A 12,076-nucleotide genomic window follows, 5' to 3' on the forward strand; every position below is an offset into this window, starting at 1 on the left:
ACCTTTTTATTTGTTTTTGTAAAAGTGCCCCCTAGGGTGCCCGGTTGGTGTCCTGGCATGTGAGGGGGACCAGTGCACTATGAATCCTGGCCCCTCCCACGAACAAATGCCTTGGATTTATTCGTTTTTGAGCTTGGCACTTTCATTTTCCATTATCGCTGAAAAACAAAAACGCCCAGCTCACAAATTGTCGAATAAAACATGGACGTCTATTTTTTCCCAAAATACGGTTCGGTCCGCCCCTTCACGGACCCGTTCTCGGAGATAAACGCCCATGGAGATAGACGTTTTCGTTCGATTATGCCCCTCCTTTTCTACTGTCCAAACTGGAAGGGTTAGGTATCATAATGTGGAACTTTTACGTTTGTGTTTTACATTGCAAGTTTTGTTTTGGATTTCCCTAGCAGCCACAGAACAGCAGGAGAACCTCTTGTACCTCCCCCGTTTGGCGGGCATACTATGCATGGTGAGTTTCATGTTGGCATCTATTATTTTGTTCAATTTCTATCGATACCCTGACACGGCTACCACACCTCTGTCCTTGAGGTGTAGAGATATGTACTCCAAAACAATGTAGAAGAATGCATTGCTCACGTTTTAACTTTGTTCTACTCTGTGTTTGTTGTGCATTACCTGGGCGATACTGATGTCCCCATCCCCCTTCTGAACCTCCCCATTAGAGCACACTGAAATATAAGAATTCTCAACATTACTTTTATTTTCACATAGATGCAAACAGCAGCATCCTGTGTTCCAGCGCAAAGAACACATCTAGAGGACACACACAAGCTCATTTTCAAAGCACTTAACCTCCCAAAGTTCCATAGAAACCTATGGAACTTAGCCTCCCAAAGTGCTTTGAAAATATGCCTCACAGTCTACCTGCTTGTCGGTGCATGTGTTCAACCTCATTTGTAATATGTTGGAATTAGCATTTTCTATGCTTGGCTTCCAGGCCATGTATGTGTACCTAACATCTTATGGACACGATTTTTCTTTTTTTTACGTATGTTGTAATAAAGAATCAAAGCTTATTCATTTGAAGGTATTATTTTCCTCCATGTTTAAAAGCTTATGTACAAATTAAAATGGTCACATGCTGACAGTCCGTGGACCTTGAATAAATGGGCAAGTACAAGTAAAAAGGGTACATTTGTTAACCACATATCAGTTGAGACCATGAACGGAGGGTTTAATGTAGATTGCGAGAAAGACATAATAGCTTTCTTCTTGCTCCTCAACAAAAAATTGGATTTTATTCCAAGTATTGCCTCGAGCACACGGTACTCTCTGAATCGACACATGATATTGAGTGAAACAGATTTTATTGTTATTGTGCAACTGTTCATGTTATCGGTGGCATTACATAACAATAACGTTTGTTGTAATAAAGAATGAAAGCTTATTCATTTGAAGGTATTATTTTCTTCCATTTTTAAAAGTTTATGTACAAATTAAAATGGTCACATGCTGACAGTCCGTGGACCTTGAATAAATGGGCAAGTACAAGTAAAAAGGGTACATTTGTTAACCACATATCATTTAAGACCATGAACGGAGGGTTTAATCTAGATTGCGAGAAAGAAATAACAGCTTTCTTCTTGCCCCTCAACAAAAAATGGGATTTTATTCCAAGTATTGCCTCGAGCACACGGTACTCTCTGAATCGACACATGATACTGAGTGAAACAGATTTTATTGTTATCGTGCAACTGTTCATGTTATCGGTGGCATTACATAACAATAACAACCAGAAAACATTTGCACAGAGCTGCAAGGGCTATGCATATTCAGCGCTGACATGTTACACCTTCACGGCGGGAAGATTACTTTCAGTTTTTAAAAAGTGCAGGGAAGGGCATGTGTGACCTGTCCCCCAACATTTAAAACATTTAAATGATTTCCACCCGGTTCGATGACGCACAAGGATGCGGTTCTACGATACCTTGATGTTATCCGCCTTGGAGGTGTAGCTTGACAGCTCTGCACATATGCAAACTGTTTGTTAAAGCATATAACTGTAACGTGGCTACACTGCCTCACGGGGTTGGGAAAACCATTCCCTGATGACCTGCCTGCGCACAGCATTCCCCCTGCTTACGTCTGATCCTGTGGCCAAGGGGGTTATGTCAATTTCTGGAGGGACTACAATGTCGATGTCAATGTCAAGGTTATGCCTCAGCGCTATGTTATGAAGCATACAGCATACAAGCACTATATCAGCAACCTTCTCTGGGGAATATTGAAGGGATCCACCGGAAATGTGCAAACAGCGAAACCTGCTCTTCAGTACTCCAAAAGTACGCTCGATTGTACATCTTGTTGAGATGTGTGACTCGTTGTAGCGCTTCTCAGCATCAGAACGGGGGATCGGTATAGGTGTCAGTAGCCATGTTTTTGATCCATAACCTGCATCCCCTGCAGGGAGACAACAATAAATTGCAATCATGGTTAATTATTTTTTTTTTTTTGCATATTTGGGGATGTGCCCTGACATGTCCTGGTGAAAGAGGTCACTTGACTTTTGCAAAGTGCACTCTTCAGAATTAGGGCTATAGCGAAAGTAGTCGAGACACAGCCCTGCAACCTTGAAAATGCAACCACCCTGAACCGCCGACGTGTCTATTATCAAAAACGGGCACTTACCGAGAAGCCATCCTTGGGCAATCCGCCCCTCGGCAAACTTCCTTCCCAGCGCACTGTTAGACAAAATGTAGGAGTCATGACAGCTCCCAGGATAATGTGTCACAACATCCAGGATCTTAAGGTTCGCATCGCAGACCGCCTGCATATTCAACGAGTATCCCATCTTGCGGTTGCGGTATTGCATCTCTTGATCGGACGGCGGGGTGAAGGCAACATGTGTGCAGTCAATAGCTCCCAGGACGTTAGGCATACCAGCTATCTTCAAAAATCCGGTCTTGATCTTCCTATGCTCCTCTACCCCCATTGGGAAAGCAATGTGCTTACGGACGCACTTTTTAAGGGCGCGCAGAACCTGAAACATATATGTCAAAGGTGTTTGTTTGGCAATGCAGTAATGGAAAAAAACATAAATGGGAGGTAGGGTTACATAGGAGGCGGGAAAGGGAACACATTGGTGGTGTGCAGTGGCTGGGGGACTGGCAATTGCAAAAAAAGAGTTGTACCTGTGTAACATGTCGTGAAACAGTGGACTGGTCTACGCCACTGTTACCCCCTAATACATGCTGGAATGTCCCTGTTGCAAGGAACTGCAGAACAGTCAGCAGCTTGACTATGCCAGGTACTGCGTGAGATCTTGCAGTGGTAGGATCAATATCCTCTCTAATTTCCTGATATAGCTCATAAATGGCTGTTCTTGATAGGCGGTAGTCATCTATGATTTTCCTGTTCGAAACACACGTGGCCTTGGCAGCCGGCGAGGGAACGGGGGGGAAGCTGTTCAACATCGGGTCCCCTTTGATCCTGTCCCTGCCTGTCAGTGACGTGATCATAAATCATGTCAGGGCAAAAGTCCAACTTTGCCAGGAAAAAACCACCATCCATTTTCTTATTCTAGCGGTACACCAAACAGCCCAAAAGAGGATTCACCGTTCGTTTCCTGCGCACACTGTGTACGTCATACATATGCGCCGCCAAGCAACCCTGTCTCACGTGTAACACAGACCGTGCACATTCGCGCGGCGCTTGGTGGCGACGCTACAGACATAAGTTTAGAAAATAGGAAGCGCAGCACGCTGCCAGTTTCATTGGCCGTCGCCCTAAAAGCCGGATTGCTTGCCACTGCAACGTGTGACACAAATGCGAGCACCCACGTTATATTCAAGCGCACAGTGTTGACGTCACACTCGTACGCAGCCAACCGGAAACAACATGGAACCAGCACATTCGCGCGGCGATTGCTGCCAGCGCGAGACACATAAGTTTCAAAAATAATTATTATCAAGGAAGCGGAGCACACTGCCGTTTCATTCACCGTATGTCTGTCAGAACCCCCAACACAATCATTATGGTATGCATGACACAGAGGACATAGGTTAAAACACATAACTTTATCAAAATGGCAGATAATATAAATTGTTTACAAAATATCAACGGAACACATTACTTTATCAAAGTTGCAGATAATATAAGTTTTATATAAAATATCACTCAAAAACGGGGGTTTATTTACAAGGGGGCGGCAATAGGGCTTGAACAATGAAAAGGGGGTGGAGAACAGACCTTAAGGACGCTGCACATGGGAAGACAGGTACAGGACAACCCGGGAGAGGTCTTCCAATGCCTGCCCTCCCATGTGCAGGGTGTGTGCCATCTGCTCCAGCTCGTGGGGGGGAAGGTTAATCAGGGCGAGCGGGATATGGGGAGATGTGGCACGGTCTTCAACAGTGGGAAGTGTGGTGGAGGTGTTTCGGTCGCGGATGGGAGTGGGGAAGGTACAGGTTCCACGGGTAACAGTTGTAGCAGGAGGGATGGGAGGGGTGGATCTGGAGACGGTCGGAGGAGGGGACATGGGAGAGACACTGCGGTTGATCGTTTGGGGGGGGTGGGGGGGGTGGGGGGGAGGGACGGGAAATCATTGTTGTCCTCCCCTGTGAGGTCCACTATGGCACCTGTTAGAAAAGACAATGGAAGAACTGTCAGAAAACATCACCACGAACTGCTGTAAAACAGAAACACACAGTGCTATGCAATAATTGTCAACATTATTATTATCACCCTTAATAGAGCGCTTACAGGTGCACGCGGCGGCAGAGACATGAGAAAAAAAATGAGACTAGTATAACGAGGCTAGACATGAGTCATGCCGCAGACTTTGATAACTCACCCTTTACGTCCATCTGGAACATTTCCAGGACCTGGGTGACTTCCTCTGCGGAGGTGGATGCGACGGCATGGCTTCGGGAAAGAGGGAGGGAGGTCGGATGGGGAGCGTGAAAGGAGGTACTAGGAGGGCTGGTGGGACTTAGTGCCTGGTGGGGGGGGGTGGCATGTGAAACAGGAGGGCTGTTTGGACTGTGCAGCTGGGGGAGGGAGGCAGGGTGGTGAGGGCTGGTGGGACTATGCGGCGGAGGGGGGGAACCAGGGGAAACAGGAGGGCTGGTGGGACTTTGCGCCTGGGGTGGGGTGACAGGGGGACTGGAATGTAGACGGGGAGGAGGAGAGGAAAGGTGGGAAGGGCCATACCTCGGAGCAGGGAGGTGCAACACAATGGAATGGCGGGATCTCTTATGGGGGTGCTGGAGACCTGAGGAGGGGCCGGGACGGCAACGGGCATAAGGCAGGAGGTGGGGACCAGGGGTAGGAGCGGAAGGGCGGGGAGGTGCAACACCAGCCAGGGATCCGTCATTGTTGTTGTCGCCTGTCCCTTCAACGACATCCTCATCATCATCCTCCTCCTCCTGCTCCTCGGCCTCAGAAGATGACAATTCTGCACGGACAAACATCGTCTATCACATAAAAGCACGAGGGCACTATCAAACCTCATGTGGCAGACTCATGTCAAATGAACCAATACCTGGGCTGTTGTCAAGGTTTGTCTTCACCTCATGAAGCCATTCGGGGTGGTCCTTCCGCAAGGCTTGCGCACGTTTTTTAAGCTCCTCAACCTGTCAACCAAAAATAAGGGCAATCAGATGTACAGTAAAAATGAAAGAAAAAAGAAGCGATGCACTGTCATGCACTGTGATGCAATAATTAGGCATGCACTGTCAATCTCAGTAACTGGACCACCTTTGTTTTGACATGCACATGCAAAATTGGGTTATATGTTATCAGTGGTGTTCCTAGGGGGGGCAGACACCAGGGACGGATCTCCGATGCGCCCCGCCCCCAAGGGTGTGGCCCCCTGTCCCCACGCGAACGGACACCCTCTCTGCCCCGGAATAGGATGACCGCCCCCACTGCCCCCCCCTTGGTACGACACTGTGCATAGAGCCCTATATACTGCCAACTTACCGATCTGGGAAACGAGGAACGCTTATTAAACAGGCGTTGAAGCGTTTCCCAGCCCTTGTCCATCCTCCCGATGTTCCTCCTTCTCCCTGCATGGGGGAAAAGACGCTTCTCGTTTATCGTGAAAAGCTGAGCAAGCCAGAGGACATCAAGGTCTGAAAAGTTGGGTTTCCTCCCTCTGGCAGCCATTACTTCTCCAACGCGTACCAACATTTATATACTGCGTCTGTCTGCAGTGCACGCGCTGCATTAACGTGGTTATGACACGTTATCTATAAGCTTTATTAAAAGCTAAACAGGCTACGATACAGCTTCAACGTGTTTTTGTCCAATCACAGTGCGTCTCGCGTATCTGCTTCGCTGCAATTGGTTCACTTTTGAGTTTGACATTACAGTTTTTAGCCGGAGAGCCCTAACGACAGGTACAGACCTGTCATTAGATTTCTTGGTGTTTTCCTTCGTTAAACCAATCGGAAAAGGTTAGTGCATGTCATTTGAAAAGGGTTTCTACACTGATTGCTCATCTGCATTCCATTTTCGTTAGCTGCTACGGTCCTCGAAAAATGGGCTTTAGTACATGAAACGGTTGGCGATTTCTTCGAAAAAGGGTCGTTAAAGGGTTGTTAAAGTTTTGTGCATCTGGGCCTTGGTTAGATCGCTTGCCAGTAGTAGCACTGTAACAACTAAAACAGCCTGCTTCAGGGCTTCAACCTTCCTTGTGGCACATCGCACCCTTGCAGAAACAGAGAGTTGTGACACAGAAGCAGGACACATCACAAGGAAGGCCAAAGGCTGTTTTAGTTGTTACAGTGTCACTATCAGTGGTGATGTAATCAAGTTAGAGGGACCACAGGAAGGGAGTGAGGGACAGATGCTGCAACCGGGGGGGGGGGGGGGGGGGGGGGGGGGGGGGGGGGGGGGGGGGGGGGGGGGGGAGGAGGAGGAGAAAACTAGAGAAAAGCTGCTCCACTGGACCTGGGGGGGGGGGGGGGTAGACAGGAAGAGGTGCTGGACCCAAACGGGTATGGATAGATACTGGACTGGAGGAGGGGAAGAAAGGGTAGATGCTGGGGGTGGGAGGAAAGGGGAGAGACACTGGATCTGCAGGATGGAAGGAGAGGAGCCAGAGCTTCTCTACTGGCCCTGGGTAGTACAGACAGGAAAAGATACTGGGGGGGGGGGGGACCTGTCATTTCAAGGAAGGGAGGGAGGGGAGCCAGGGCTGCCTAAAGTTATGATTTCAATGCAGGGGGGAGCGGGGAGCGGCGGCGACCTCGGGCGGGGGAGGGGCAAGACCGTCCATAAAGGACGTTTGGGGTTTTTTTCCTGACGTCCTTGGCATGCGCAGAGCAGCCAGCATAACGCTTGGCTGCTCTGCGCATGCTCTACTGGCCGATTATCCAACGGTTTTACGAAGCGTTAGAGAATGCAAGTGAGCTGCAACGAGCAGCTCATTTGCATTCCCTTTCCTTCGTGCATAGACGTTCCCTACCGATTCGCTATGGAATTCGGTAGGGAAAGGCTCTAACGACGACTTTAGTGCATCCCCCCCCTCAGTTCGGATGCACATTTAATTCATGTGTGAGATTAAGCATGCCCCGGGTGCTGATGTTGGCAGCTCGGAGTGTTATTGCTGCAGTTTTTCTGACAGGGGGTTCAACAGACTGCTGATATCTTCAACTGGCAGGGTTGGAAGGTCTCCATTAGTTAAGGTATTCAAGTTTTAAATTTGGCAGAGCAGAGGCAAGGAAAAAGGAATTGATTCCCACACACTACCCTTTGGCCCACCCCCAAATTGCCTTTTGGGCATGCTATTGTCCTATAGATAACACCTGCCCGGAGGAACAGATCTTGTAGGAATAACCACTGAGACTGCATGGTTCAATTGGTCTTTCTGTGCCATCATCCTTTATGTTTTTTTTTTTCCCAACTCACAAGCACCTGCTCTCGGACACATATTTAGATTGTAAGCCTTCTGGAGACAAAAACATACTTACTCGACCTCAATGTAAGTCACCTTTTGCAATACAGAAAAAGGCATGAACTAAATCCAAAAATTCCCGTTCCCTTTCCCTCTCCCCTGGGTTTTTATTACACAAAGACAGAGCAGTACATTTCCCGCGCGCGTCCTCGACGAGCTCTCCATTTAGCCTATCAGCAGCAGCCTCGCGCTCCTCCCTGACCTTACGTCACAATCCCGCCCTTCCCAGTTCGCCTTGCGGTGTTTAATCCGTTTCTTCCGCCGCCATTTTCTATCCCACGCAGAAAGAGTACAGAGAAAGCAGACGCGCTAGTAAGTCTGTGAGGAAATGGCGACCGAGGCGGAAGGCAGCATGGATGATAACGCTAGCAACGGAGGAGCCGCCCCGGGCAGCGAGACCGACAGTAAAGGGTGAGGAGGGGAAGTGTTGGCGCTAGCACTAGGAATCGCGTGCGGTGGAAAGGAGGGATGGAACGGTGTTTTGTGTGCAGCCATTGTGGGAGGGATGGAGGCCAAAACGGGGAGAGCTAGGACTAGGAAGGATCGGTTTGGGCCGGGTTCCGATTCCTTATTCGGGGGTGGGGGGTGTATTGTGCACGAAAACATTTTTAAAAAGGGTTCTGTAAAAGCATACGACTGTACACCAGTATTTAAAAATCTTATGTATTTTTGTTCTGGAGGAGTAGCCTAATGGTTAGTGCAGTGGGCTTTGATCCTAGAGACCTGGTTTCAATTCCCACTGCAGCTCCTTTTGACCTTGGGCAAAGCACTTAATCCTCCATTGCCCTAGGACAAAAACCTAGACTGTGAGGCAGAGAGAGTACTTGCATATGTGTTCAGCGCTGCGTTCGTCTTGTAGCGCTATAAAATTAATTAGTAGTAGTAGTAGTTCTGTGATACAGAATTATTTAGTTGTAAGGCCCGCCTCCTCGCACTTGGCTTTGAGATCTATTTTGCCCCATGTTGGCCTTTTCTCTCTCTCTAATAATCTTTAACATCCAGTACAGTTTAAACGCCCTCTTAATCTTGCTCTAGTGATACCCATGCTACAGGTTCCTACCCACATTTCTTGTCGTCTTAGGCTCCACTGTTCAGAACATGTGGGTTTTATTTGTCTTACCAGCAGATGGAGGTAGAGAGTGCTAGGCTTTTCAGTGAACTCACCCTGTATAACTTGCTGGTGTGCTAGGAAAGTTACAGTATTTTCAATATTTCTAGCAAATGTTAAGATCAGTCAGATGCTCCTGGTCCTAGCTCCCCACTCTGCTGTGGCTTGGATCTGGTTGAGCGCAGAGCCTTGCTCTGCTGCCCCCAAGAGCTCACTGGATCAGGAGTGTGGCTCAGTTCTGTGGGACCCTGACAGAGGGAAACGAGTCCAATTTCCCTACCTCTTGTAGCCTGCCCACCTAGTTTGGGTGTCCCTTCCCCGGGCTTCCCTGCATCTCACAGGCACGTGGGGTAGGGAATAAGTTCCAGTTGGTTCTGTCTGGTTAACATGGAGGAGTAAAGATATTTGTGTGAAAGAGGCTTAAAAAGCATACATGCTGAGATGCTAGAGCTCCAGGCTGAGGTTGGCCCTTAAGGGAGTATCGTCTGCCACGTGAACTTTGTGCAGTGTGCAAGAGCTGACAGCTTAGTATAGCTGCCAGCTCTGTCCCTCCTGCAATGGGCTGTTTCCAACTTTGGAAACAGCTGGGGGAAGGGTTTGGGGAGGGAGATCCCAATGGAGCCGTTAAGTTTTTAATTGTGGCTGGGACCCTTTTCTGGGGGCCAGATGCTGGGGGGGGGGCTTCTGACACCCCAAGTGCCGCCACTTTGATCCCTGAGGATCAGGTGGGGGGGTCTCAGGCACCCAGTCTCCCCTTAGATGCCAATTTTGAGGAGCATCCTTCCCCATAAGAGGTGAAAGAAGAGTGTTCCCGTGTGATTTTGGCTCTTCTGTGGGGAGGAGTTTTTTTTTGTCTGTTTGACAATGTCATGACAGCTGTTGGGATGTTCAAGACTATTGCTATGGATCCCTTTGTGGAGGATCGCCAGAGGTCATTGTGGGGCCCCTGAAGCATTTTTCTTCTCTACAAGGCAGCGTAATGCTTGCGAAATGAGAGTTGCCTTAAGGGGGCGCTCATGGGGACCAGGGCCCTGGAGCATCTATATGCCTTTGCTCCCGAAGATGTGGAGAGCTGGTCACCAAGAAGGTGGCTGTCCCTGTCCAGGGGGGTTCAGCTGTCCGCAATCTTCATGGGAAGCGGGTGGAGCAGCAGTTTTCATCTCGATTTAAATTTTGGAGAGTCGGGCCTCTGTTTTATGTGATCATGTTGCAATGGTTGCAGCAGTTGTGGGTCTCTGGAAGTTCTTGTCTGGTGTGCAGCCTTTTCTGACACACATCCTTTGACTTGGTCTTCCTCTTCTTCTGGTCCATGTAGTGGGACGGTACTGACTAAGGCTCCATCATTGGGTTGTGGATGCAACTCCCCAAGAAGCTCCATAGGTCAGCTGTCCTTTAAGGGATGCTTACTATTTGGGGAGGACATGGAGATTTTGGTGAAAGACGTGGAGTTGCGGCCTATCCCTGAGTTCAGACGGAAGGGCTCCTAGAGATCCTTGTCCGCTAGGGGCTGCTCCAGGGGAGCAGGCAACTTTAAGCCTACTTTGGGGCCTTTCATTTTGGGTAGAGCAAGGTCTGGGCTGTTAATCCATTTATTTTGTGGTCCTAAGAAGGGCGGCTCCTTCCAGTCCATCCTGGACTTAAAGGGACTGAACGCGAGTTTTTGATGTGTTTGGATATAACAGAGGCTTATCTGCACGTTCCAGTTGTGGCGCATCGCAAGCGGTATCTGTTTTTGTTCATAGGTGCCATTTCCAGTTTCGGGTCCTGCCTTTTGGGCTGGCTCCCTGCACCTTTTCCAAGGTGATAGTGGCCTATTTGAGATGATATGGTATGTTCTACCTGGATGATTGGTTGATCTGGGCCCAGGATGTTGAGTGCCTGCTGCCTCTTTACCTGGGCTGTGTCACCTCCATTGGGAGTAGTTACCACTGATGCGATTCTTCTTGCCTGGGGAGCTCATTGCACGGGCTGGGTGACTCCAAGGACTTGGTCTTCCCTGGAATCATTTTGGTCTGTCCACTGACATGAGATGTGTGCAGTACGCCTGGCCTTGAGGATATTCCTTTCCCTGCTTTGGGGAAAGGCGGTATGTGATGATGGATAATGGCACAGTGGTGGCTTATGTAAAAAAGCAAGGTGGCGTTGGAGGTTGCAAACCTCAGCCACTTGGTTCTGTCAGTGGACTTGAGCCTCTCCCAATTGGATTCTGGGGAGTGGAACCTGGGGCTGGAGGGCCTACAAGCTTATTCATGACCTTTGGAGGCCGTCTGTGATCTACTTCATAGCCACATGTTCCAATGCTAAGACAGTGATTCTTCAGCCTCGCAGGGGACAGATGCCCTGGTTTCGCCGTGACATCTGATAGGCCGTCCTTAACTGGTTTGTCTGGTGGATCTTGACTGGCCCCATTGTCTGTGGTATGCGGATCTAATGCACCTGCTGGTGGCCGAGCCTCTTCCTGTACCCAGAGGTTGTGGGTTCCTTCACCAGGGTCCAGTGGAAATAAGATCTCAATCGCTTCTGGCTTACAGTCTGGCCTTTGGCTCCTGGCCTGGTCCCCTGGGTCTAGTCGAGCTTCTGGGGTCAGAAGTGTCCTGAGACTTGAGTGCACACCTGGTGGTGCCAGGTCTGTCCCTCATCGCCCCCTCCTGACTGGGGTTTGTGGTTCTCACTCTCCTGACTTTGTCTGAGGCTTCTTTTTCCCCAGCGTCCTCTCTTGCCTTAAAAAAAAAATAGCGTTTGAGCACTGTTAAAAAAAAAATCCTCTTCAGTCTGATTCGTCCAGTGCTGATGCCGGTTTGCAGTACCGACTGAGGGATGTGAGGAACGACTTGGCATGTGACAGCGATTCCTGAGGGGATGAGTAATTACTACTACTACTTAACATTTTTAAAGCGCTACTAGGGTTACGCAGCGCTGTACAATTTAACATGGAAGGACAGTCCCTGCTCAAGGAGCTTACAATCTAAAAGACAGGTGTACAATCTAAACAATCTAAAGGCAAGTGTAGAGTCCGTCTGATAGGGCATACTATATTTCACGAAAGGTTA

The 12,076-nt window shown here is 48.9% G+C and overlaps 1 protein-coding gene across 3 annotated transcripts in view; it reads left to right on the forward strand.

Annotated features, from left to right (window-relative positions):
- The first annotated feature begins 8,155 nt into the window (after positions 1-8,155).
- HNRNPM (heterogeneous nuclear ribonucleoprotein M) overlaps positions 8,156-12,076 on the forward strand; it is a 170,041-nt gene continuing 166,120 nt past the window's right edge. For all 3 annotated transcript variants that reach the window (XM_030217975.1, XM_030217973.1, XM_030217974.1), the window contains exon 1: positions 8,156-8,329. In XM_030217975.1, the coding sequence (XP_030073835.1) occupies positions 8,247-8,329 (83 nt within the window). In that variant the 5' untranslated portion in view covers positions 8,156-8,246. The remainder of the gene's footprint in view (positions 8,330-12,076) is intronic.

The sequence above is a fragment of the Microcaecilia unicolor genome, chromosome 11, assembly GCF_901765095.1.
Source record: "Microcaecilia unicolor chromosome 11, aMicUni1.1, whole genome shotgun sequence".
In the NCBI taxonomy this organism is placed as follows: domain Eukaryota; kingdom Metazoa; phylum Chordata; class Amphibia; order Gymnophiona; family Siphonopidae; genus Microcaecilia; species Microcaecilia unicolor.